Here is a 26987-nt window from a genome sequence, read left to right on the forward strand (position 1 = left end):
TCTCTCAAGGGCTGCTGCGCCCGCCTGCATCTCACAACTCGGCTCCCGCTTACCAGCGAGAAGATGGGAAAGAAAGTGGGCAACCCGGGTCCCGGGCAGGGGTGGGAGAAACCATCAACTCCCACGTCCCCCCACACCAGCTCAGTGAAACCCCAGCAAGTCTCACTAAAAAGACAGACGCACTCAAAGCACCAGGATCCCTCCTCACCCCCGAATGAAAGGCGGGTCTAACAATGTGAAGGAACTGGTAGGCGCGAGGAAATAAATGCACGTGTTTTCTCTTTTTGTTTCCTTGGTGGCTGGAATTCGCGGAGTTCGTTTCAATTGTGGCTACTAATTTATTCGTTTCCTCGGTCAAAGGGGGCGGCAAGAGGTGGATCACTAGTACGAACTCGGATCTAGCTGGACCGACCGAGGAGGAGCCCACCTCACAAGTTTCCCAGGACCAACTCTTCCGCTCACCAGGAGCGGGAAGAGCCCTTTCTTTTAAGCGATCCAAACTCTCCATTGTACAAAAGCGCCCCCCCCCCCTCCGCCTTTGCAAACCACCTCTCCTAGATAAGTATCAAGTTCTCCCGGAGTCCAACTTGCGCTTGGCCACACTCGCACTGCTTAGTGTGGAGAATAGGGTCAAAGAGGGGTCCGGGCTGAAACGGGAGGCTCTGCGCCCCATTCCTCCACCCGCGGGCTGGGATCCCGGTTTCTGGCAGCCGCGGAAGGCTGGAGCCTGCCTAGATGGTGGTTATTTCTCCAGAGAAAGGAGGAGAGAGAGCGCACCATAGACTTGCACTTTGGGTCGGAAGTGCGCTCTCTCTCTCTCTCTCTGTGTGTGTGTGTGTGTGTGTGTGTGTGTGTGTGTGTGTGTGTGTGTGCAGAAGAGGAAGGGAAAGAAATGCACCCTCCACTGCCCGTTATTCCCTTGCACCGGCCAAGTCCTCGCCAAGCCTCCCGGTGCATCCTTCCTCCTCCACCCCCTCCCCTTCTTCCCTCAGCTGGGCTCGCGCGGCGCTGCTGGAGCAGCCAGTGAGAGCAACATCCTGGAAAGAAGGGGGAGCAACAGTGCCCCCCAAAAGGGAGAAAAGGCCCCACCCTGACACGTTTTGCTGTTTGCAAGTCCCTCGCACACCCCCCGCACCTCCTCCTCGCCCCCCCTCCACCTCAGCCCGCTGCGCGCACATCAAAGCGCCTCTCCGCCGCGCACAGTGGCCGCGGCTCACTAATGGGATTGCAGACTGGTGCCTGGCTCCGCTGCTGCCGCCGCCGCCGCTCACGCCGCTGCTGCCGCCGCCGCCCGAACCCGAGCCCGAGCCCCCGCCAGCCTGAGCCCAGAGCAGCCGCGCCTGGGGCTCCAAGCCGCGGCGATGATCCGAATCTTTCCGGATTTCAGCGTGCAGGTGACGGCCGCGGCGGCCGGCGGGGCAGCCGCTGGGGTACCAGCGGGTGCGGGCATGGGGAGGGCCGGCACCGCGGCCAACGGCACCCCGCAGAACGTCCAGGGCATCACCTCCTACCAGCAGCGGTGAGTAGTCCCGCCCGAGCTGGGATAGTGCCCCCCGCCCCGGGCCCTGGGGTGGGACTCACTTTGCTCTTGTTTTGTGCCTGAGAACACACATGCATACCGTTAGGGCTCACTTTGCCTGCCCCTGTGCTATAGAAGATGGGAAGGGGGGAATTACACAATCCGAACTGAAAAGCACTCGAGTGCACTGGCGAAGTGAAGTCATCCTTTGCCCTCTGCCAGGCCGTGAACGTAGAGCCTCAGCCCCGAGTAGCCGGAGAGTTCCAGGGAAGTCTGAGACGCCGCCGCACTGGATGCTTTTGCAAAGTTTGGGCTTCCTCTCCCCTTCCAGCAAAATGTTCTCACTGTCTCTGCCGGTGCGAATCCGCGCTGATGGACAGCCAGGGGAGCAATTGATCATCGGAGGCTGATTGATCATTTGTTTCCAAATAGGATAGAAACGATTTTCATGGGCAGCGATAGACTTGCAATTCTACCTAAAAGTGTGATCATGTCACCTGTTACTACAGGGAAATACAACGTGAAATTCGAATCTCTTAGGCGCTGTTAAGTATTCATCTTAAACGCATTATAATGCAAATAGATGAGATTCTGAGATACAAGTTAAGAAGCAAATTTTACAAAAGTTAGGCTTGGTGATGAGAAGGAAGTTTTAAGGTAGAATTTGCTTGCATTTTTTTCTAAAGACATTCTCTAGATTCAAAAATAATTGTCATTGAAACACTGAACACCCTTTGATTCAGTTAGGAAAGAAAGAGAAATTAATTTACCACCAACAGCTTTCTAATCCTGAAGTTTTTCCTTAAGGATAACTTTCGATGTTCCAAGATTTTATTGAAAATATGATCTACAAAAACGCTATGAGAAAAACCAACAATGTAATCAAAAAGGTAAACTCTCCATTCATGGGGCTCAATTTTATGGTAGATGGAAGGGAAAAAAAAGAGCACATGAGAGTGTGAAATTAAATATTTGTGTTTCCCAGATTGTACAGATTAAACATCTGAGAGATTTGCCAATGGCATTTAACTTAAATATACACAATGCATAATTCAAATTCCCCTTTTACCTCATATTTGAAACTTCATTGATTTGAGAACCTTTGGTTTGAAACAACAGTATTTAAACTGTAAAGGTTACAGTAATCTGTCATTGCAATATTTTGTGCCTTCTAACCAATGGCCCAGTGACCAGATTTTGCCTAACACAGTATATTCCAAGTTCATGTAATTGCAAATATTCTGTAGAAGACTTCATTACATGCTCTGCTTATCGTCAAAAGTTTAAAAAAGAAGTCATTGAAAATAACTCAAAGGGGGCTAATCTTTGTCAAAGACTTTTTTTTTTTTTTGCTTAAATTATTTTAGACTTGTTTTACTCCAGTGATTACAAGAACCTTTAATAAAAATAGATCTGGGCATCTTCTAGATGTAGAACACCAGTAAAGAATCCAAATTTTCCTTTTCATGTTTCAGGTATGTTTTATTTATTTATTTTTTTGTCATTTATAAAACATTTAAATGACAATAGAATCTGGTGGTCACTTTAACTAGGAAGTGTAGGCAAGAGTGACAATAGTGTGGCTTGTGCAGAAGAGATTCAAGGGTCAGAAATGTCACATGGCCTTTGGACAATTCCAGGGACCTCCAGGAACTGGAGCTGACCTAGAAGATGTAAATTGGGCATAAGGGGCTGTCATGGTGGCTTTTAGGTTCTCTCTCTCTCTCTCTCTCTCTCTCTCTCTCTCTCTCTCTCTCGTCTCTCTGTCTCTCTCTGTCTCTGTCTCTCTCTCTCTCTCTCTCTCTCTCTCTCTCTCTCTCTCTCTCTCTCTCTCTCTCTCGGCATTGGCATTGTCCTTTAGAAAGGGATGATCTTGGGGCTCATCTTCCTTCACGTCAGGAACACCCAGGGGCAGTTCCCCCCAAGTGCCTGCCTCAAGACTTCCCTTTCACACTTCCTGTAGGGACTCAGACCACTTGTTAGACCTCGATCCTATTGCTCTTCTAAAGACAAGCTTTAAAAAAGAGTTCTGAACTTTCTCTTTGGAGTGCATTCCTCCTGCCCTCCATTTAACTCTTCTTTTACACTGACAGAAGGAAAGGCAGTGGCGGTGACAGTCAAGTTTCCTTTGGTTTTGTTCCTCAGCTCTCTTGACACGTGTTACTGTCTTTAATTTTAGTCAGTGTGGGGGGCAGAAGAGTTGGGCAAGAAGATTATTGGCAGGTGTCAGAGGTGAGGGTTAAACCAGGAGGCTCCTTTCATAGTTCACCAGCACAGGCTTCAAGGCTCTGAGGGGTAGCCTTCATTTCCACCCGGAGACCTGGACGTTTTTGGTTTTTTTTTTTCTCCCCCCTTTGCTAAAGTGAATTGTGACATGTCATTAAAAATCTTAAAGTACTTTTGGGAGTCTGATGGGGGTGGTAATGGTGGCAGGGGTGGGTTTTCCAGCAGTGGTCTGCCTGTTGAGAGAACATAAGCTTCTCTTGTTTGGCACCCCTGGGCAGAATTGCCCTAGACCGTCTCTCCTGGAGCCAGAACTTCCAACTGGCTAACTCTCCCTCTCCGTAGCTAGCCCCCATTTGTCTTGTAGGTAACACTCATCATTGATGCAATCCATTTCCCAACCATTCTCTATTTCTCCTACCTGTAGAGTGTACTAACGACTCCTCCAAAGAGTATTCCACATCACGAAGATGTCGCACCTCCACCACCATACACTTGTGTATTCAGTGGAGGTTCTGAATCCCTTCCCTACTTTACTGGAAGGGTCGCACCGAAGGGGACACCTATTGAGCACCCCACCCCACCCCAACTTTAAAGCAGAAGGCAAGGCTTCACTTAAAATCATGTTTCCCATCAGACCCTTTCATTTCTTCGCCAGGGAGCTAGCTGTCTTGGGTGTCTTTCTTGAATGCCTAATGCAGAACTGGCCCTAGACTGCAAAAAGAGCTGTCCTCTTGTTCCGTTGAGGCACAGCGGACAAATGCTCCGCCCGGGTCTCTCCAGGATTTCAGCTGGCTCTGCACTGAGTCGCTATTTCTCTAGGCCTCGCTGGGCAGTTTAATGGGGGAGGTGACTGGACTAGATTTCAGAGGCCAGCAACCCAGTCCCAGGTACCAGGACCTGGCTCTGCAATGGCATTTGTGTGCAACCGCATCTCAAGGCATGGGGATTGGCCTGCGAGCCCTGGGGTCAGCATATCTGTACGCGTGTGGAAAAATGCAGATGTTCCAGCTCGGGCTCCTGGCGGAGGGCGCCAGAGTCACAAGGTGCAGGTCCTCCATCCTTGCTCAGAGGCACAGGGCTGTTGGGCCTGCTGGCCTTGGCCAGCTCAAGACCCATCACTCACGCTTTTATTTCCACTGCCCCCCCTGAAGACGGTCCAGCCCACTCTCTAGGCATTCTAATTCCCACTCTCTCTATTCTGCAGGCTGAAATACTCTAGAGAAGGGAAGTGTTTGAAACTGCAACTGAGTGGCGTTGTTGCGCCAGCAGCCAAGCTTTCCAGTCCCCAAATGAGAGGGAGGGAGGGAGAGAGAGAGAGAGAGGGACGCACAGAGGGAGGGAGGAGAGGGAAAGAGGGGGGGGAGAGACATAGAGAGAACAGAGACAGAGAGACACTGAGAGACACAGAGAGAGGGAGGGGGAGGGAGAGAAGGAGGGAGAGAGAGAGAGAGAGAGAGAGAGAGAGAGAGAGAGAGAGAGAGAGAGAGAGAGAGAGAGAGAGGAGAGAAAGAGGGGGAGGGGAAGGGGAAGGGGGTGTGTATCTGCTTGCAGGCGGAGAGAGAGAGCGAGCTCTGGAGCAAAGCAGCTGGAAAATGCCCAGAAATACTTTCCCAGTGGTCAAGCTGGGAACCCCCTGCGTGTCCTCCCCCTCCGGGTCCCTCCACTCTTAGGCGCCGCCGCCCCCCCCCCCCTCGCCCCGATCTCCCCCCCGCCCCGCCCCGCCTGCCAGGAGGGTGTGCTCCCCACCTGCCCGCGGCCCGACCCCGGTGGCTGCGGCGAGGGCGCTTGCGGCCGCGCGCGGGCCCCGAGCACCCGGAGGCCCTGGCCGGGTTGCCCGCGGGACCGCGCGGCCGCCTCCCCCGCCGCCCGCCCGCCCCTCCTCCGCCGCCGCCGCCCGCGCCGGCCGCCTGTCTCCGCGCCGGGCATGTCTCGGGAGCCGGGGCGGCCCGGGCCGCGGGCGCTGTGCAGCAGCGCATGGACGGCGGCGGCGGCGGCGGCGGCGGGCGAGCGAGGGGAGGACCAGGCTCGGGCGGCCGAGGAGGCGGCGACCTGCGGCGGGGAGCACTCCGGGCGCGAGGGGACGTCCGGCGGCCGGCGACGCTCGGGCCCCACTACTTTCCCGTAGCCTCCCAGGCTCAGCAGCGCGGCCGCCGCCACCACGGCCACGGCCACGGCCACGGCCGCCGCCCGCCGGGCCCCCCCGAGCGCCGCGCACGCCCGCACTCTCTCCCGCCAGCCCACGCACACGCACACCATCCCCCCCCCCCTCCGCCCTCCCCACGCCCCCCGCCCCGGGAGAGGGGGGGGGAGCGAGGCAAAAAGTAAGAGAGGAAAAAAAATTGCAGGAAGATGGCGCCCACCAAGCCCAGCTTTCAGCAGGATCCTTCCAGGCGAGAACGGTAACACTTTTCTGTTTATTGAACCTGCCGCCCGCGCCCTGCGCCCGCCGCCGGCCGGGGTGGCGGGCTCGCTCCCTCCGCAGCCCGCCTCGGGGCCCGGCCCCGCGGTCCCGGGGGCGGGGGGCTGCGCTGCCGGCTCCCCCGCGCATTGTCCGCCCGCGGCGGCTGCGGCAGCGAGCGGGCTCTGGCGGCGGCGGCGGCGGGCGGCGAGCAGTCGCACCTCCTGAGCTCGGCGAATGGAGTGACTCGCTGATGGAAAAAAAAAAAAAAAAAAAAAAAAAAAAAAGGAGAAAAAAAAAAAGCAAAAGAAAGAGAGGGGGGAAAAAAAAAGATTTAAAAAAAAAAAAAAAAGACAAACCAACCCCAAAGAGAAGGCGCTGTGTGTGCCCGGGAGCCGCGGGAGGGAGGGTGGGGGCCGGGAATCCCCCGGCCGCCGCCGCAGGTCCCGCGGCAGCTGCTCTCGAGGAAGGGAATGAGCTGGGGAGGGGGAGGGGAGGGGGGAGGAGGCCGGGGCGGGAGCGGAGCGCAGGGCTCGAGGGGCCGTCTCCGAGAGCAGCTAGGCCGGGCGGGCTCAGCCAGGCGCGCCGCCTCCCGCCGCCGCTGCCCTGGGCCGGGCAACTTGTGGGTCCCCGACTCTGCCCTCCGCTCTTGCCCTCCCCTTCTCTCCACCCCGTCTCCAGGAAAATAAATAAATAAATGAATAAGTAAGAGAGTAAGAAAAAGAAAGAAGAAACCCCTTAAGTGTAAATGAGCAAACAAACAGCAAGATCCAAAAACGTGTCAGTGGTGTGAGCATCTCTACCCGGTTAGTTACTGTTTGGGGAATCGGTGTTTGGAAAAGTTCCTGGTGAGAATTGCATATATCCAGGCAAGGGGCTCAGTGGAGCATGTCTGTCTGAAGTTAGTTAAACTACTAGAGCCAAAGGGAGAGGGAGTTTGTGTTCAAAACATCCCTAACCATCCTACGTGAACAGCATTGTTAGGCTTCAGAGTGGCTGAACCCCGCCCCCCAGCTCCAGTGTGCTTCCCTCCCGCTGTCCATCCAGCCTACTTTGTTTAGAAGCCTGTTTGCTATTAATTGACAGCGTTAATGACATTAATTGCGTATAGCATATCGGTTTGAGCAAAGTGAATATCTCTTTCTGTCTCCAAGAGGAAAGGCACAGTAGGAAGTATGAAATGCTACCCGTTGATTCAAGAAGAAAACACAGTTGAGTTCCACCCCCCCCACCCCCCCCACCCCCCCTCCCCAGCAAGCAGTTACTTTCCTCGCAGGCTTAGGAGAACTTGAAAAGCTGAGAGAAGTGCTTAACTTAGATGCCAGACTTAGTTATCACATGGATGGTTTTATTTTTGATACAGCAGAGCTTTAATGTATCAAGCAATGACGGGGAGACAGGCAGACAACTAACTGTTCATTTAAAAACCTATGGTCTTAGTAGTTCTTTTTTGTTTGTTTTGGGAATGCATTATCACCATGTTAAAAAAAAAGAGAGAGCAAGCACAATGGTCAGGATTAAGGGAACAGCTTCTAAAAGTAGATGCCTAGTCGACTCATTCTAAAGTCTTAGATAATTCCGTGGAAAGCATGTACTAGAGAACGGGTCGTATGCCATCTAGTTTTAAAAGATGTTAAATACTACACACATTAAGGGCTACTTTCAAACTAGAAAACCGGACATCTGAAGATAGATGAAAATGAACATCTAGTTCTTAATATTTGTGTCTCATGGAGAATTCATATCTTGAATATTTTACTCTTGTAGATAAATCTATTTTCAGAGCATTGTACTAAGCTTTGGATGGTGACTCTTAACAAGGCGATAAATGCTTTGAAATCAATTTACAATTGACCCCATTCCCCCTGCCTCGCCATGGCTTTCCCCCTCCCCTTCTCCTTCTCTCCCTCCCTTCCTTCCTCTCTCCCTTCTTCTCCTCCTAGCTACTTCCTTCCCTTTTCTGCTGGTAGTAAATGCATTTACTTGGATGGCCCCAGTAATCTCTCTAGCAGAGGCCTATTTGTGTGCCATTTTGGGAATTTCTCTGAGATAGGAATCTTGAAGATAGAATTAATTTCTAGGGGAAACTTCATAGCCTGTGCATGAGTGCGTTCTTTATCACCTGCCTCCATTTGGCATTCGAGGAAGGTAAATCAAAGTGTGCGATTTGTTATTCTGCTCCACTTGAGAGCTGAACTAAATAACACTTGGTCTGAAATTCTGATTGAAGTTGTAGGAGGATATACTGTATTTAATTTAATGTCCTTTAATAGCATCTTGTTCAGCTTGGATGCTGTCATTTTAAAGGTTGGATCTAAGAAACTGTAACCTATAGGGAGAAGGGGGAGTCATAAGTGGGTAGGAGACAGGGCCTATGTTATAGGCGAGAGGAAGGAGTTATCAACTGTTTGAAACAGTAATAACCACGAACTTGGCCCATTATCCAGACAGTTGTTTTATACCCCAAGGATTCACTCTGTTACCAGGACTTTAAATGCTCTTAACACTTTCAAGTGTAAAAGTCGCACGTACGAGTTGTTTCCATTTTGTAATGAGAAATGAGAAGCCAGATGGTTTGTTTAAAAGGAAGTTGTTTCTCATAGAACCTTCTTTCACCTAAGTCAGTCATCCCACTGTGGTTTGGACTTTGTGCCTGGAATTGGCCGGTAACTGGTGTATCTCTGCCGTAGCAGCTGAACACAGATATGTTGATGGACCTGTTTTAAGTTTTTTTTGGTCCACTTATTTAAAGAGTGGTTCCCAACTTACTGATCCCACACAGCTGTTTATGGGCACTTAACCTGCTTTTCAGATATACCCACCATCCAAACTAAGGGAAAGATATCATTTGTCTTGTCCGACACATTCATCAAGCGTCCGCATGTCATCGTGTGCAAAGTTCCTTTCTGTACAATCAGGTACAGAGAAGCTTGTTCTCGGTAATGTCTTTAGTGACAGTTTAGCACTCCTTAAAGGTCTCTGAATCATGCACTCGGAGAGTGTGGCTCGAGAGCTTGAAAGAATAAGTTGAAAACCTTGTGTATAATGCCCTTGTTTGGTTTTTCTTTTAAACTCTAATAGGCTGCAAATTATAGAGCACTGCCACAGAGTTGTTCCGCTCTGTGGACCTATAACCAAGAAAATTAGAGAGAAGTGTCAAGCATGTGCGGTGCCCACGCTGGTTTGCAAGGCATTAAAAGGTAGAGGTGGTGGTGGGCACTTTTCTTAAGGCATTCCTACCACGCTAGCTTAAACAGTGATGGATGATGATCTGTGTTGTCTAACACTTGCTTATATATATATATAAATAGCTCCACGAGATTGCTTAAATGATAATCGAAAATATGAAATAGGATGGCCTTCATATTACAAGGCCAAGGGTCCTACAAATGGAAAAACTGAAATAATGAAATATTTCCAAGGCAACAGGCTGTCAACGAGAACTGTAATGCATGGGCATATCATAGATCCACCGGAGAGGATATTAGATGGCGGGACTCCAGAGTCAGGAGTTACAGTGACCCGTGTTGCACAGGACCCTCCCACGTTACAGGATCTCTTCTGATTCCCACTTTCTGATTTATGAATTGAGGGATCGTCGAAAGACACTGCAAATGTCCAATGGCCGTTCACTAGATCTGATTTTATATGATGAGTTACCTGGAATTCAACGTCATTTAATGCTGTTTTAAAAAGAAAAATGTACGTGTTATTTTCCTCAACCTGTGACTTTTTATGAGTCCAGTATAGTGTGCATGTGAATACACGCTATAATGTGTAATAGACATATGTTTGGGAATAAAAATACATGATGGTCCTTTTCCAAGACAAAAATGCCTTAGGTGGGCTTAGGCTTACAAGTTACAGATAAGCAGGCAGCCATGAGCCCTTGCCCTAACAGCCAGTACTTGCTTGTAGAAGCCTCCTAACTATCCCATTCAAACTAGAAATTGAGTTCAGAGTGGAAAATTACCGGCAGCCAAACTTGCCGAATGGCTTACTGCTGTGACAAAGTCCATGCATCTGGAGGGTCCCCAAGCAAACAGGATACTTGGTGAAGGGTGAATGGGTAGGTAAGTCTCTGTTGAGAACTGTAGACATAAGTGGAGGAGTGAGCAAAAGGAGACTCTCATAAGGAAATAATGAAGGCTAGGTGGTGTTCGGAAAGATCACACACCTGCTCCTGGTCAGCCAATGGGGCGTCAGAGGAAGGGCCTTCCCACTAAGGGCTAGAACCCTTGCTGGAGTAGCGTTGGCTGTGTTTGCTCACCAGACACCTGATCTTACAAGACCACTGTGGAAAGTTTAACCCCACTGCCCTACAGGTCTCCAAGTCCATTCTTTGAGTGTGGGCAGGGGTGATTGTTCCCACACTCTATGTAGTATGACTTATTTTTTTTTGACTAGAAGTTATGCATAATTAACATCTTCCTTGGTAATAAATCAGGATTACATTGCCCTTTAAATATAACCCACAAATGAGGACAGCTTGATAGATTTAGTGATAGGAGTTTTGATCTTCCCTTGCCATTCTTCTTCATAACAACTGTCTCATAGCAGAGAGGTTTTATGGGAGTGCTGAAATTCCAGCGACCCCTTTGATTCCCAAGATCTTAGACCAAGACCCACGGGCATGCTGCAGTTTCATTTACTTAAGTCAGGATCTGCTGCCCAGGGCCCCTGCTCTGTTGTGAGGTTTTTCTATGACCAGAGATACGTGTGTGTGTGTGTGTGTGTGTGTGTGTGTGTGTGTGTGTGTGTGTGTGTGTGTGTGTGGTGTGTCCTATGAAGCAATGGTGAGGGGGCATAGGGAGGCGTGTCTGTGAAGTGGTCATGTGTGGGACTATCTATCGGGATAGATCACACAGAATGTTTTCTGTAATAAACACCCCCACGTGCTCTAGTATTAATAGTGACCCCAATGTAAACCTTACTGTATTTTTGCTTTTCTGAAATTGACGTGACCCCTTCTTGTACAGAATGCTGCTAAATTTAAGGGACACCAAGCACAAAGGCTGTAGTGCCTAGCCCCAACTCCTTGTTTACACAGCCATTTTTTTCTACATTGTAGCATTTAGTTATTTTGATTGATTTTTGAAAGTTCTGTATTGCATTTGGCTTAGAATGTAACTCCTGGGGTCCATGTGTATAAAAAATATGCTGCATATTTTAATAGATTAGTTAAGTAAATATTACTCTCTGGCTTTTAAACGCTCTCATGGTTGCATGTACTGGAATTTTAAATCTACAATTATGTGAGAACGTCTACATTCATGAGAAAATTCAGTTGTTTGCATTAATGATGTTAGTATTATCACGGTAAATAGTGACCTTTTTTCTTTCTTCTCATTGGGCATTGTAATAAACCAACTGTAACTGAATGGTGTTTTTACTGTGCTGGGCCTCATTAGCGTGAACAGGATGTTTGCAGTATCAAGTTTGATAGACCTTTACATAGTTAGAATAATCTGTAGTAATATTCGTAATAGCGTCATGCATAAACTTCCTAAGTCTGGAAGGACTGCTGTGGTCTCGGAAATGCCAGGGGCAGTGAGAACATTGAAGAACACTTGGGCTGGTTGTCTATGTACATTTGTAAGGCTCAGTTTCTTGGTAAATTAAAGGGAATACCGTGTACTCTTGCATACAGGGTCATGAGGAACAAGAAGAAAATTCCATGTTACTATGGACCTTGTGTTCCTGACCCCAGACTACAAGTATCGATTGCTTCCTCCACTGTCTTTACTGATCGAGTCTTTACCATGGTCTTGGTGACCAGAGCTAAACAGTACATGTTCTTACGTTAGACATTTGAAACTTTAGAGTCAGAAGACAGCCCTCTCTAAGAGTAGGCAGTGCAGAGTTCAGAGACGCAAGACCTTCTACATTTTTTTGATTTCACATTCCCCCCTCATATTAGTTGAGTTTTCCGGGATAGTAGGCATCCACTTTGTAAAAGATAATAATTAATGACTACGAAATGTTCTTGGAGGAAAGAAGAAGATGCATAAATGTAAGTGTGGTTATAGCAACTTTTAGGGAAAAAAAAAGATGTTTTGATGGATTTAGAAATAGGTTCCATAGGACAGTAATGAACATCACTGGACACTGTCCTTCTTCAGACCCTGTTTTGCAACTGCCACAGTACTTTTGCCTTAGTTTCCTGATGACCCTTTTTAGGGAGTGCTAGTGTCTCTGTGTAGGAAGTGTCAGCAGCTTCCTGAGTAGAAGTGGAGATCGAATTTAGGTTTGTCTGTGATGCAGACTTGGACAGTGTGCTGTAGACATGTACTATCTGTCACCACTGTGAAGAGCCTGTGGCTTTGGGTCTTCCAAAGCGAGGGATTTCTGAGCCAATGGGGAAAAGACCCCTGTGGCAAAGAGGGGTGATCATGCTGTACCCTGAACCTTCACTACGTGTTTGGAGAGTAGCGGGAATGCAGTGTCTATAGAGTCAGTGGGAGGAGCAATTGGTATTTCCTGTGTACCTTCCTTGCCATTTAACGTTCTGACCCCTTTGTAGGCAAACTCCACAGCAGTACATGCGCTCGTCACAGTTTTAGCTGACTCGCTTTACAGGCATCAGCTTCTGGTAGACATATACCCCATCCCCTTCTACCCATGATGCTTTGCTTCACCATGTGTCTTCATTTGTCTCAAGAATTAAATAGATGCAGGTTTGCTTTGGTAGGAACAGTCCCAGAGAGCTTTCTGAATAATGTGGTTCACGGTCTAACTGTGTTTGGGGGCAGGATTATTTGAAATATAGAATGAACTGGCCTTCTGTGTGAACTGGCCTCTGTGAAGGTCCCAGGCATTGTAATGTCAGCAAGCATTTAAAGAAACTGTTAATAAGCAGGTATTGTTCTGAGAGTTTTTCATATACTTACTTATTTAGTTAGAATAAACTACCATTTGGATATAATTGGTAGGTTATTATTTTATTTATTTATTCAAGACAGGGTTTCTCTGTGTAGCCATGTAGATCAGGCTGGCCTTGAACTCACAGAGATCTGCCTGTCTCTGCCTCCCGAGTACTGGGATTAAAGATGTGCGCCATCACCCCCCTGGCTATTTTATCTTTTGAATTATGAATGATATGGGGTGTGTATATGTGTGTGTATATACATGTGTTGCTGTATGCAAGGGTGGGCATGTACATGTGAAGGCCAGAGGACAACCCAGGGTGTTCATTCTCACTTTCCACCTTATATGAGGTAGGGCCTCTTGTTTGTTGCTCCCAACCCTAGGCTAGCTGGCCTTCACACTTCTGGGGATTCTCTGGTCTTTCCTCCTATATTGTAGCAGGAGGACATATGGAGATTACAGGCTTTTATGTGGATTCTGGGGATCCGAACTCAGGGCCACACACTTGTACTGTGAACATTTTATCCACTGAGCCATCTCCCAAACCTGGTGAGATATTGTTCAGTCCTTCTTTACACACTACACAGGCACATATGTGCACATGCAAGCACACACAGAGACACACAGATGGACAGACACACAGACACCACTTCAAGAAGGGTTGTCTTCTGTACCGCCTTCATTTCTCCATGTCAGGGATCTACGTGGCTGCTTGGGCTTGTACCTCTTTGAGTAAAACTGATTTAGTAAACTTTCTAGTGTCAGGCTTCAGGCCTGCTCTCTGCCGAGTACATGTGAGATTGAGGGCGGCAAAGCCAAGCATGACATTTTATCTTTGCGTTTTTGGATAAGTGCTGTTAACCAAAGAGGGTTAAACGCAGGGAGCAGAAATATCAAGACGGGCAGATTAGGTTAACAGTGCTTGAGTATTGGTGGTTGATGAAGGCAAGCATTTTGTTTGTAGGTCTTAATTAGATATTCCTTTTTACAATCAGCAATTTGTTTACACAAAAAACGCTGCCTGATAAAATATTGGTAGGAACTCATTTAGAGAGAGACACAAAAACATTGAAGATCAAAAGCAGACGTCAATGAGAAGTGTAAGTGAAATACAGGCTGCAGAATTCAAAGTAGCAGTCAGACCATCTTAAGAGAAATCATGTCTGATTCCAGCACCCCATTATCGGCACCAATGCGAAAACAGTTAAAGGGCCCTGCCTGGGGTATCTAACAGACAGTGTGGAAACATAACGGCTCTCTGTGTCCCATGCTTCCAAGTGTAGTTCATGGCACTTCAGTACTTCTTCATAGGATCCCAGAATAATGCAGTATCACATACATCTACTGTAAGATTTGTAGAAAGATGTATAAGATGATTTTATTGTAAAGAAAAAGCTAATGTTGAATTTAGTCAACTGCAGGTAAAACCGGTGGGAACTAGTGCACTTTCCCTGCTAAATCTTTGCATTTTCTTTTTGCTATGCTGTTTTATAACTTCATTTAGAAGCACTTTGTTCAGAGGGACTACAGGAATGGATGTAGGCAACTGGAATAATTGAAACTGTTTGCAGAACCTCTCTGCCTTTGGACTTAGAAAACATAGACATCACTGAATAAGGATATTTTCATAGTTGATATGTATTACACTGAATGAAGGTACAACTTTTCTATAAAAATAATTTATTCTTCAGAATCTGCTTCTGAAAATATATGCATTCTATTCACATGTGAATGGAATTTTTATTGTGCAGGGTTTCATACATGCTATATACAGGTTATATATTAATACTGTTGACAATATTAAATAGGTACAAAATACATAGCAGATATACTATTTGTCTATTTCTACCTCAAATGCAAAGAAGTTACAAAGATATCTTGAATGAATTATAAATGTCTTACTTTAGATTGAGTTAAATTTAAATATATGCAGTGGATTGGTGACTTTTTTGTTTTCCTAGTGCTGTGAGGAAAAGTAGGCTCATCATTTTTTTTTGCGCATTTTTATTGTTCTGTGTAAATGTAATTTGTTAATCCTGTGAAATTTGTCATAGATAAATTTGCTTGGATTATCTTGTCACCACCGTATCTGCATTCTTTTGTTCATTGCTTATTCATAATTTAACAGTCTGGCAGTGAGCCTTTTTGGGATGCTCGCAAAAGATATATGACCTCAACCAGCTGCTGCTCTAACCTGCAGAATACACAGCAAGACGTTAGGAATGTGAGGATTCCTCCACTGATTAAAGTGCTCTTCATTTACACAGTCTGTTCCGAAGAATCTCCTGCCACCAGCAGTTCTGATTCTTTTTTTTTTTTTTTCATTCCCAACAAAATTAGTTCTAACAATCGACTCTTCATTTGATATGAATTTTTCAGATTCCCCCATTGAAGTTAATTCTGGGAGTGCTGTTAATTCTTCAGAACTAAATACTTACATTTCCTTTTTTTTTTTTAATTTGGGGAGTGGCAAGTTATCTGTAAATGGTTTGATTACACAAAAAGGAAAGGAAACAGGAAGAGATCTGTCACATCCTAATCTTCAAGCAAATGATTGGTTTAATCCCGTTTGAATCCGAGCACTTTACAGTTTATATTCTCAGTTCTCCATATTAGGTAGTAAGTGGCAGACATTAAAAATAAAATGTTGCTTGAGGTATAACCACATTTTTAGGTTTTCATTATTCTGGAATTAGTTTAGCATATAAACCTCTCTCTCTCTCTCTCTCTCTCTCTCTCTCTCTCTCTCTCTCTCTCTCTCTCTCTCTCTGTCCCCTCTCTCAATCAGCAGATCAGTTTGTGAGTAATGGTTAGTTTTTGCCTGTCTTCTGTGCAGGCATATGATTATGGTTCAAAATAATTCATTGCTAATCCATGCAGTATTGCTTCATCTCCATCACTCTGCCCTGTGATTAGAGCCGCAGGCCTACTGCCTCCCTTTCCACCTGATTTTCTTGAACTGCAACCCTTGTTTTAATATAGTTCTGTACTCACTACTCTCCTACCAGCCCCTCTCCATTCCTCATATATATCGATTGCAGTAGATTAATATTTATTTGAAGCTATTTTTCAGACTTTGTGAAAAATGTATTCATTTCTTAAGGCGAATCTTCATCTAAAGGGAGGGAGAGGGAAGTGGGTAGTTCAGGTCTATGGCTCTTTCTAGAAGATCCCACCCTGGATTCTCTGCTGTGGGCAAGGCCTTTTTCTTTTTAACACAAATCAGGGAGTTTGGTTTGCTTGAGAAAATTTGCACCAAGGAAGCTATGATGTTAGGGTTTAAACTCTGCCTCTGACAGATTCATAGTGGCCTTCTACAGTTTTCCAAGTGTATACCATTCCAGTCAGCTTGCACTGAATATTCTTAGAGACACAAAACTGTCGTTTTCCTGAGCATAAGAATTTGCCAATTTTGCCAGAAGGTCATCTCACAGATTTTTCAAAGACTTGGTCTCAGATCTCAGTGCTCCTGTGTTCCTCTTCATAATTACTTTCGTCTCATTGTAGCCGTGCGTTTGGAAGTGTAGGTCAATGAGGATGATTGCATTCAGAATTTCATGATCTGTGTAGTGGAACAAATTGAAAGCAAAGCCTGTATCAATCACTGTGAAGGGAGGGTTAATTGTTCCGGCTCCTCAAGCCTCTGGACAGATAAACCAGTAATGAAATACTTAGTGCTCTGATATGTGAGTGCTAAAGGCTGAAACAATGGCAGCAGAAGCAGGCTTGGGAGATAACCAAGAGGCAAAGAGCAAAGACGTCGCCTGAAAGTGTGGAATGCAACTGCCTTCACTCTTATAAAGGAATATTGTTTGGGGCTTCCTACCCAGCTTTTGCGGGCAGCTTAGGGCAGTGCCATACATCAGGTTGCTAAAGCCAAATAATAGACCCATGGAAACCACTCTTTCTTGAAAGGAAGAACATGGCGGTGGAAAGAGAAAGGAGAGTGTATACTGAAGTGCTCTGGAGGGATGGTGGATGCTTTATAAAAACAGTACTCGAGTTTCTACGTTTTCTCTTTTTTAAAAGCCACTGATGCCCGGGGTGTTGGATGTTGTATGTGTACCAAATGGCTTAGATTCTACAATGTTTCAAAGAATTGTTATGTCTAAAGGGGTTTTTGGAATTCATGATCCACTGAAGACCAAAATGCAGAGGAAACAGCCTAAGCGGGAAAGAGAGAGTAAAATCAGAATTAGCGTGGCAAGGTACTCTTGAGATTAAAGTAAACACATTTTACTGCGGCCTCCATACGAAACCTAACATTTAAACATCTGTTTGTTACTTATATGTTGAAATATATGCAAAAATATTTAGCCAAATTGAAGTCTTAGGCCCATGACAATCATCTCAACACAGTGGGTAGTTCCGAAAATTAATGAGAATGATAATACTGTAAAGATTGTTCCAGAGTTTGCGCAAATTCATTATCTAAGACTCTTGTTAAGAACATCTCAAAGAATTTTAACCAGGAAAATAGATTAATGGTTCAAAAGCGTTTTCAAAATGCTGAATTATAAAAGTATAATGGAATTATATATGCAAGAGTTCTAGTGAGCAATACAGATAGCTGCAGCCGGTGTGGGTGCGTATTCCCTTAACCGGTACCGCTCTGGCAGCTGCAGCCGCGCGCTTTCGTCTCTTGAAGTTTTATTTTTTAAATTTTAGTTTTAGGGTAAGGAAACCTAGAACACTGAGGAAATAAAATGAGTGTCTTCCCATTAATATAAGGAAGACTCTAGTTGTAAGAGTTAGGTACCTCCATACTTTAGCTTTAATTTAAAATTTAATAAAACTACTAGCAAGATTGGTTGTTCTTAACAAAAAGAAAGACTTTTGCTATGTCTTTGCCTTTTCCTTCCGAATGTTAGTGTTGCCCGAGGCTGTTTCTGTGTCGTGTTCATGTGCCCGCGCAGTGGCTGAGAGGACTGTGCTCCGCCCCCTTTGTGGCAGTGGCGCCATCCTCTAGCTGATGTGGCTTGTGTATTTTAAGAGGGAGCAGTGATTGTGATACTGCATCGCGTTGCTGAATCAGGAGATTTAAATTGCCTGTGAAATACACTGTGGCAGAAGCGGCGGAGAGCACGAGAGGCAGGGTGAGCCAGAGGCTGTCAGTCTGTGTGTGTAAGAGTGAGCAGGCAGAAAGCAAGGCTGCCATTGCCTGGTAATAAGCTCGTTATTGAGACAGAAGCCACAGGTGCTGAGATGGTCAGGGTAACGCTAAGCCTTCCTCTCACCAGTGACCCTTGGAAACTTCAGCAGAATCATAGAAAGGTTAGACCCTGGGCAGCAGGTCTTCTTTATCCTTGTAGGAAGTAGTTCCACGAAGGCCCCTTAGCCTCTTCATGCCTCCGCTTTTCCATTTGTGCATTGAGATGCTTGCAGGTCTGATGATAAAGTCAATGAATATGTGCCGTAAACTTCTTGCACATATAGAAGAAAAAAATGAGCTGAGGTCCATGGCGGATTCCTTCCCTAATGGCATTAACACCTACAAATACATTCCTCATCTGTAAAACTTGGATTAAACCAAATTTAAAAATTTGGAACAAATATGATGCTTGCCATGGAAGCTTTTAGTCAATAAGATATATGGTAGTTGAGTTTTTTTTTTTCTTCTTTCAAAACGTATTTGAGAAGAAACTTTTTGGAGAACATCCAGAGGAATGAATGGGAAGCAATAGATGCATTAGGTTGTATTGTAAAAGGACACGTTTTGCTCAGGGCTTGGTGTCCTGTTAGAGAGGGTGCTCAAAGTGCTTTCACATAAACACACGTGTTCGCTGAATTTAATCAAGGTGGCAGATCCCTGAAAACATCCAAAAATTTGATGATATGCAGAGATGGAAGTGACAGTGCACTATTGGATAGACAGGTGAGTCTGACAGGGGATGAGTCATCTCTGAAAACGTTCTGTATTTCTAGAACATAGATGCAGAAATGAACTGGCCCAGACTCTGCTATTCGTACTTTGTTTTTAAAAACGACTTCAATATGTTCTATATGTTTTCCGACTTCTATAGGTGAATTGATTCAGTATAGTGTGGACAGACTTAAGGACTTATGATTGCTATGCTCTTTTTACTTAGGGTGGATCCGTGACTTCTTAAAAGGTATATCACGTACCTTTTTACTGCTGTGATAAGACACCATGATCAACGCAGCTTATGAAAGAAAAAGTTCATTTGGGGTTTATGGTTTCAGAGGGTTAGAGTTCATGACCTCCATGGTGGGGTCATAGACAGAGGAGGGATACAGATAGACAGATCGACTCAGGATGGTGAGTCTTTTGAAACTTCAAAGCCTGCCATCAGTGGCACACCTCTTCCAACAAGGCCGAACCCCTTAATCCTTCCTAAACATTTCCAAACTGGGAACCAAGTATTCAAACATATGAGCCTATGGGGGCCTTTCTCACTAAATTCATCACAATCACATATTTGTTATTTTCTTGAAAATTCCAAATTTCAGTGAAGAGAAAGTGCATGTGTATTCCTTTGAGGTAGTCAACACGTTTGCATCACATTTGATCCCAGCACCAACCATAGAAGTCTGGAGGTCTGTACAGACAGACAGGAAGTGACAGAGTTGGGCAGGAAATGGAAGTGATGAAACTGTCTGCCAAGTGATAGGATTAAAGGCATGTGCTACCATTGCCTGACTTCTGTATAGTGACTGTCTTTTCCTTCTGATCTCCAGGCAAGCTTTATTGAGTTGCACAAATAAAATACCACCATACATCTCTATATGTAGATTGCCTATGCATGTACCCTATTTATCACATGTGGAATAAAAGCATGCTTCTTTATTACTCTCTTGTTAATAGAATCATATATGAATGTGTAGAGTGTTTGTTTCTACAGAAACAGTGATTTTTTTCAGAAAGCAATAGGAAAGATTCTTACATGTTATAATGAAGACCACACTTCTCTAACTTCCTTCTTTACGTCCGTTTTCACTCATCAAAACCCTGTATTTAAAGCTAAGTTTGACACTTACTAGGGGCTGAGCTGATCAGAACAGTTTGTAGTTAGGAGTGAACCGTGATTTCATTGTTGAAGAGGAGCTTGTGATAGTAAAAATCTTTTTACATTCCTGGAGCATGTAGAAGATTCAGTGTGCCCCTACCTCTGTCCTGATGCCACATGTTCATATCCCTTCCAAATGTACCTGTTATTCTGTGCTTTAATGTGATTTTTTTCTGTATAATAAGTCTCATAATGCATTAGGTTTCGATTTTTATAACATTATAGAGTATAAAAGTGAGTAAATATTATGAACTGGGTTAAATAATATGTTACATCTGTCTTTATTGGTGACTATCTTTTGGTCCCAGGTAGTTCAAGGTAGTTTAAAAAAAATCAACATTGTCAAGAAATTTAAAGCTGAGTGAACCATGGAGAGACATCAGAATCAAGGTGTCTGCTCACAGCTGAAGCAGATTAAGTGGGCTTCTGCCTTTAGTCCATCAGGGTCATAGCAGGTTGTAAATAATGGGCCTCAGGGATCTGAAAAGCTGTGCAGATAGTATATAGATACTGTTTTTTTTTTTTCTGCTAAAATTTGGTGTTAAGAACTGTGAAGAATTTAAGATTTTTATCCCACCTATGAGCTAAGGAGTCTTCCAGACACAGTTTAAAGGATGTTGGGCAGGTTATTATAGAGTTAGTGGTTCCCAGCACATTAGCATTTCTTTCTGGTCATTCCTTTTAGCCCGTTCCCACAGCCTGATGTGAAGAGGGTCACGTGACACCCGTGCATCAAGTAACTGATTGACAGAAATATTCTGAGCTCAGGGCACATGACTCTTAGGTGGACCGCGAATGGATCTCTTCTGCTCTGGAAGGAGCTATTACCTCTATTGTCCAAGGCTCCTCTCTGTTCGATCAACCTTCAGTCGGAGGCCTGGCAAAGGGGAGTTAGTGTTGCCTGACAGGTGTGCAGGAAATTGAGAAAGCCAGAGTCTTGTCTCCTGACAGGTTGGGCCCTCATGAGCTATTGTGAACTGTTATGGGGATAGCTATGGAGGGGCAGAGGACCCGATGGTGCAGTAGTCCTGGAGTTTGTAGCTTCTTTTAGCCTAATGATGTGTAAAGTCCGCTACTGGAAAGAAAATGACGGAGATCCCAGATACGTCGTTTCTCCCGGGCTGCTTAAGTGTGTGGATTGTAATACTGATTCCGCAGCTGACTGCTGTTTGAGATTTAACAGCACCCACACACTCGGGACCTAGTGGAAGCTTTCTGTTTGATAAGAACACTCTCCTCCTGTTGGCTCTGTTTATCTATAAACTTGCCCCATTGAAGTTCTGTGTCTCTGTACTGGGTTGTTTCTCTACAACCCAATAAGGTGAGCTCTGTTGTTACCACTTGCAGATGAAGTCACAGAGAGCAAGAATTTGAAGTAGGGGGAAGCCTCTGTTTGAGGAAGATGGCTGTCTTCTGCTGCACTGGTTTCCTTCTGACTTCCGGTATTACTATGTCCTTCACGTCTTCTTCAGGGGCTTTATCCACTGATTTACCCACGCTGCCTTTTTGTGTCATACTATTTTTTTTTCTCCTCAGATCCTGCTCCTTCCTCCCATACAGGGCCAGCAGATGTTATAGTCCCTTTGTCTGTGACTTTCTAGTATCTACGAGGACTTATAGACTTTGTTCTTGACACATAGTGAATGAATGAATGAATGAATGAATGAATGCATGAATGAACTCCAGTTTTAATTCTGTCCATTTCTATACTTAAGCCCCAAATCCCCCACATCTGTCAAAAATTGACGACTTCCATTGGCATATACCATGATCTTGTATGCAAAAAGTGAATTAATAGAGAAAGATAAGCATTTGGAAAAGTAAGCATGGAACCCCCATGCTAAGGTTCAAACCTGAGTTGTCTACACTGTTTGTGGTGAACTCCTGGAAAATTCTGGCCTGTACCACAGACAATGCTTTTAGATCCAAAATGACTCTCTATTATTCAAGAAGTCAAAAAAATCAATTAGAATCAAATATATCATTGATAGTTTTTTTTTTTTAACTTTCAAAAGATGAATTCTGGAACAGTGAACTGCCGTGTTTCCAATTAGGATCGTATTAAACCTATTTTATAGTCAATTATAATTCCATAAAATTTGAATTCCATTAATTTTATATTTCACAAAATTGTACCTATAATAATTTAAGTTGATTAGACCAAAATTGAAAAATCCAATCATGTAAAATAGAACAGGTTGCAAAGAGGGCTGCCATTTTTTTTCCTCGGGCTTTGGTGGCATAGCTCAGGCATCACTTGGCCTTCTGTACACAGCATGATGACAAAGATCTCTGCACAGGAAGATCTCATGGAAGGGTTTGGTGAATGGGGTAAATTTAGCTCCTCACCATGACATACAAATAGGGGAATATTCTTACTTTGGGGCCAATCAGTTGCAGGCTAAATCTTGACAAACTTCTTTGAACTTAATATTTAAAAAAGAAACAAAGTAGTTAGTAGCTCTGGTGAAAGAATCGGTCAGTAATTGAGGTACACTCACTGCTTCCTCTCCGTATTCTGAACATCATTACTTACTGTAACGTTTATAATCTGTAGACATTTGTTTTTATAGAGCAGATATTGTTCTTTAGCTAGGACTGACTTGCCGCTTGCTGCGTTTCCCAGGCTGGCCTCAGACTCACAGTGATCCTCCTGCTTCAACCTGCTGAGTGCTGGACTACAGGACTGAGGCTGTAGACACTAAATTTGATCTTCCATGTGTATTAGCAGTATATAGACACTTAAACAAATGTTTTGAGTAATTTTAGCAATAAAATTTTACTGTTGGTTTATTAATCTACATGAGATGAAACAGGCTGTTCTAAAACCAGAATTACAGCTGGCACGTGAAGGAGTAGACCCAGGTCTTTGGAACACACACCTAAAACATGTTCTCCTACATCTACCCTTGGGCATAGAAACTGGAGTCTGTGCTGTAACACAGTTAGAAATTCTGTTTGTTGTTAACACTGATGGACAGAAGTTTGTGTTTCAGAAACACGTGGAACCATGGGTGGCTCCTTGCGCAGGAGGATTAGCATAACACTTTGGTTAGTTCGTCCATATTCACTCTGGCCTCCCAACTCCAGTCTTCTCATAGTGTCTTTGAGATACTTCTGCTCTGAAAACGTGCACAGTCTCTATATTGTGCCTTTCTTCCTGAAAAATTTAAGCAGGTACATATTTTCTAGTTGCAATGATATCTGAATAGTTATCATTTATTGAAGTATTTTGTGTCAGACATAGTGGTAAGTCCTTTATCACACTATCGTAGACTCTTTAAGTAAACTTCGTTTACAACTTATCTTTGATATCTTTGAGTACTTTTTATTATAAAGATTTCTTTCCTAGTCCAGATTTTTTTTTCATTTCCCCATTCTATTAGATATTTTAAAAGTTGAAAAAAAATGAGTTTTGTTGAATTGAATCTCTCTCATATCCATAGACTGACTCCTGCGGCTCCATTTTAAGGACCGTCATATCTTAGTCCTGAGTTTAGTGGTAGGTCACGGTGAGCATTGCTGGCCGATAGAAACACTTATTTTCCTTAGAAGTTCATAGAACATTCTGTAGCATGAGGGTAGAAACTGTGGCTTTTAGTCATTGCGGTCATGGACATAACCTCCCTCTTCCAGTGCAACCTAGGAAAGCTCCAATTTCTTTCTTAACATTTGACTTACTTCTTTATTTGCTAACTCCTTTATCCCAGAGCCACCCACCCCTTTCTTAAGTATACATTATCAATTCCCTTTGAAATTGTGCTATTCCATTTTAACCATTCTAAAGGTTTCATTTTCATCTTCTTTTTTAAAGCTTGAGATTTCTATTTTCTACCTTGATTTTTTTATTTTCTTATGTTATAAACTCTGTAAGAAAGTGCTCTTCTCCTGAATAAGTCGAATGCTTCCAGCAGCGTTACTAGCTTCCTCCACCCCGGCGGGGACACTTCTGGAGATTCTAGTGTCTCCTGTGTCTAGCTACAGTGACATAGGATAATTGAAAGAACTAATCCTCTAGAAAACTGTTTGCATTTAAAGAGTAAATCGCCTGTACTTTGACTCTGTTGTCATTTTGCTATTTTTAAATGTCTTTTCTTTCATGGAATCTTCTGCAGCTTGTGTGGTTTGCGTGGAAGGTTCCAGGGTCAGCGTCAGTCATGTCTGTGAGAGTAAGGGGATGGACCTCTCAGTGTGAGCTCCACAAGCAACCACATGATGCTGGTTTTGAAAACATTGTCCATGTTTCATTTCCTCCAAAATTGTATCCATCCTTGTTTTGTGTTGAGATTCTGTGTTTTTAGGATAACTGAGGAGAAAAGGTGACCAGCTAAACTTAAAATTAGTGTCCATGTAGTATATGATAGTGATAGTGTGTATATTCATTCAAGTATACTCTGGAAAGATATGCTGGGGGAAATCAGGGAGCTTATGTATGCTCGCATAAACATTTTGTAGACACTATATAAGAACACACACACACATACACACACACACACACACACACACACACACACACACACACACACAGGGGCACACACGATTTATGCGAGTTTACATTTCCTTCTTTCCTACTTTCCTTCCTTCCTTCCCCTTCTCCTTCCCCCTCCTTCCTTCCTTCCTTCCTTCCGTCCTTCCTTCCTTCCTTCCTCCCTTCTTTCTTTCTTTCAAGAAAAATTAGGCAGGACCTATAGCTCTTCCCTTCCTTCTAAGTTTGGATCAGGGAGCTTTAGCAAAGGAAGGACAGTCTATGGATTATAATAAAGAACATAATCAGATGTATAGAATATGGCAGTAGAAGGAAGGTCATCTTTCCTTATATCACCCTTTGCATTTATGTAGCTTTTTCTCATTAAATATTCCTGACAGTGATTCCCAAACTCGTGGGCCGGGTTTGAGAGAGAAAAGAGAGGTAAGGTGTATGATACTGGGCAGGGAAAAGCCATGGCTCCTGGTGTCTTTATGCCCATGAGTACTTGTTAGAACAGCAGAAGACGAAGAGGGACACCAGCGTCCACTGTAAGAAGCAGCAGTTCAAATACAGATGGAAACTGGAGACAGGCATTTCTTCCTGTGCCCTGAGGGAGTTGGCTGAGGAGTGTCTCTCACAGGTCACCAAGAGTGCCACCCTGCAAAGGCAAGTTGTCGACTCTTCTTTTCAGGAGGAGGCATTTACTCTATGTGCGGTTATAGCTTTAATTAACTCCGAAATAGTAAAAATGGATTTCCCTCACTACTTTACCAATCAGTCAAACACCGCCATGGTTTGGAGGAGGGAGTTAAGTATGGTTTTGGTGTCTTAAACAGATCAAAATCATGTCCTCTCAGAAATAGAAGTCCTATTTCGTATATACTGTGCTTACTGTGGGGTTAGGTACAGGCAAGGCCTGTAAGTAAAGCTTCCGTGACCCTCTCGGGACAGGCTGGAGAGGAAGACACGCAGAGGACAGCTTCATGTAATTAGAGACACAAGTGCAGAGTCTTGTTTGGGTGTGCTCCCTTCCCAGCGTGTGCATTCCAACACGCTCAGCAACCTCTGGAAGTATTTAGAGGACTGTTTGTTCTGCCTAATTCCCCACGTAAATGGTAATTTCATGGCAGTTCTTGAAATAAACATCTTTAAATTTGAAAATATTTTGTGACAATTTCTATTACGGAAATAAATGCTGAAAACTCAGAAAGTAAAATCTTAGCCTGTTCTGAAACCTAGTAGCAGTTGGGTTAAAGAGAAAATAAACAGTGAATTTGTATCTGTTGGCAGGGCTGGTATCTTCACTGGTTCTGCCCCCACCCCACTTCTACATCAGCTGTCCCCCATACTCCCCTGAGAGTGCTTCCTGTCCCTGATCTTGTGGACAGTCTGTGATCTCCTGCCCCACACCCACCCTCTCCACCATTTCTGTCTGCCATGCAACATGCACTGTGATTTCTTAGGGTGCTGTACACAGCTTTACACATATCCCGTTGTATGATTCCTGCAGTAATTCTGAGAAACACCCCATGTCCCTGGTTCATGGGTGAGGAATTGTGTAGTTTTGAGGGGCCATGGACTCTGTTCCTCAGTCAAAGCCTTATTTGGATTCCTTTGGGCAAGCTCTGCTGTGGTGGTGTAGAAAAGGGCAGACAGCAAAGTCAGGGCTTCAGAAGTTCAGGTACAGAAGAGCAGGTAACGTCTGTTTCCCAAGTATAATCCAAGCCAAAGTCCGAAGCAAATAATTAAATAAAACTATCAAGCGCCAATCATTTTGTACTTAAAGTCCAAAGAGGCAATTAAATAAGGAAGCCGAATTAACTAATATTTTGTTACATGGGCTATTGCTTGTTGACATTGGTGAGAAACTCTTGCATTAAAGGGAGGCAGAGGACATGGGAGAGGAAATTTTGGAAGAATTTCCTCTGTCCTGGAGAGAAGGGTATTATTGCAGTGGAGTTGCCTAGGGTACCTTTGAACAAAAAGACATAAAGCCTAGATCTTCATTATTAGTTATTAAATATGAAGTTTGAAATGAGTACTCATAGCTAACTGATTTCTACCTGCGCTTCATAACAGTATCTGTGTAGAAGCTAGAAAAATCAGTATCATCAAGATATGGTGAAGAATAGCCAGGCGGTGGTGGTGCACACCTTTAATCCCAGCACCCGGGAGGCAGAGCCAGGCGGATCTCAGTGAGGCCAGCCTGGTCTACAGAGTGAGTTCCAGGACAGGCTCCAAAGCTACACAGAGAAACCCTAACTTGAAAAGAAAAGAAAAGAAAAGAAAAGAAAAGAAAAGAAAAGAAAAAAGAAAAGAAAAGGTGAAGAATTGTAAGAAGGGGATCATTTTTATAATGGTGCTCCGGTAAAGAGGTATTCAGCGGTAGGTTATGGATGCCACGTGACATGAAGGACAATGGGGGACTCACGCTAGATTTAAAGGACTGTTTCCTTCTAAGTTGAGACCCTTCATCTCCTG

General features: G+C 44.5%; 1 protein-coding gene across 1 annotated transcript in view; it reads left to right on the forward strand.

The window, feature by feature from the left end:
- The first annotated feature begins 889 nt into the window (after positions 1–889).
- The window catches only part of Npas3 (neuronal PAS domain protein 3), an 838670-nt gene continuing 812572 nt past the window's right edge, over positions 890–26987 (forward strand). The window contains 1 exon segment of the mRNA XM_052738517.1: positions 890–1519. Within this exon segment, the coding sequence (XP_052594477.1) occupies positions 1362–1519 (158 nt within the window). The 5' untranslated portion in view covers positions 890–1361.

Source organism: Peromyscus californicus, unplaced genomic scaffold (genome assembly GCF_007827085.1).
Source record: "Peromyscus californicus insignis strain IS unplaced genomic scaffold, ASM782708v3 Scaffold_15__1_contigs__length_86483966, whole genome shotgun sequence".
NCBI classification, from domain to species: Eukaryota; Metazoa; Chordata; class Mammalia; order Rodentia; family Cricetidae; genus Peromyscus; species Peromyscus californicus.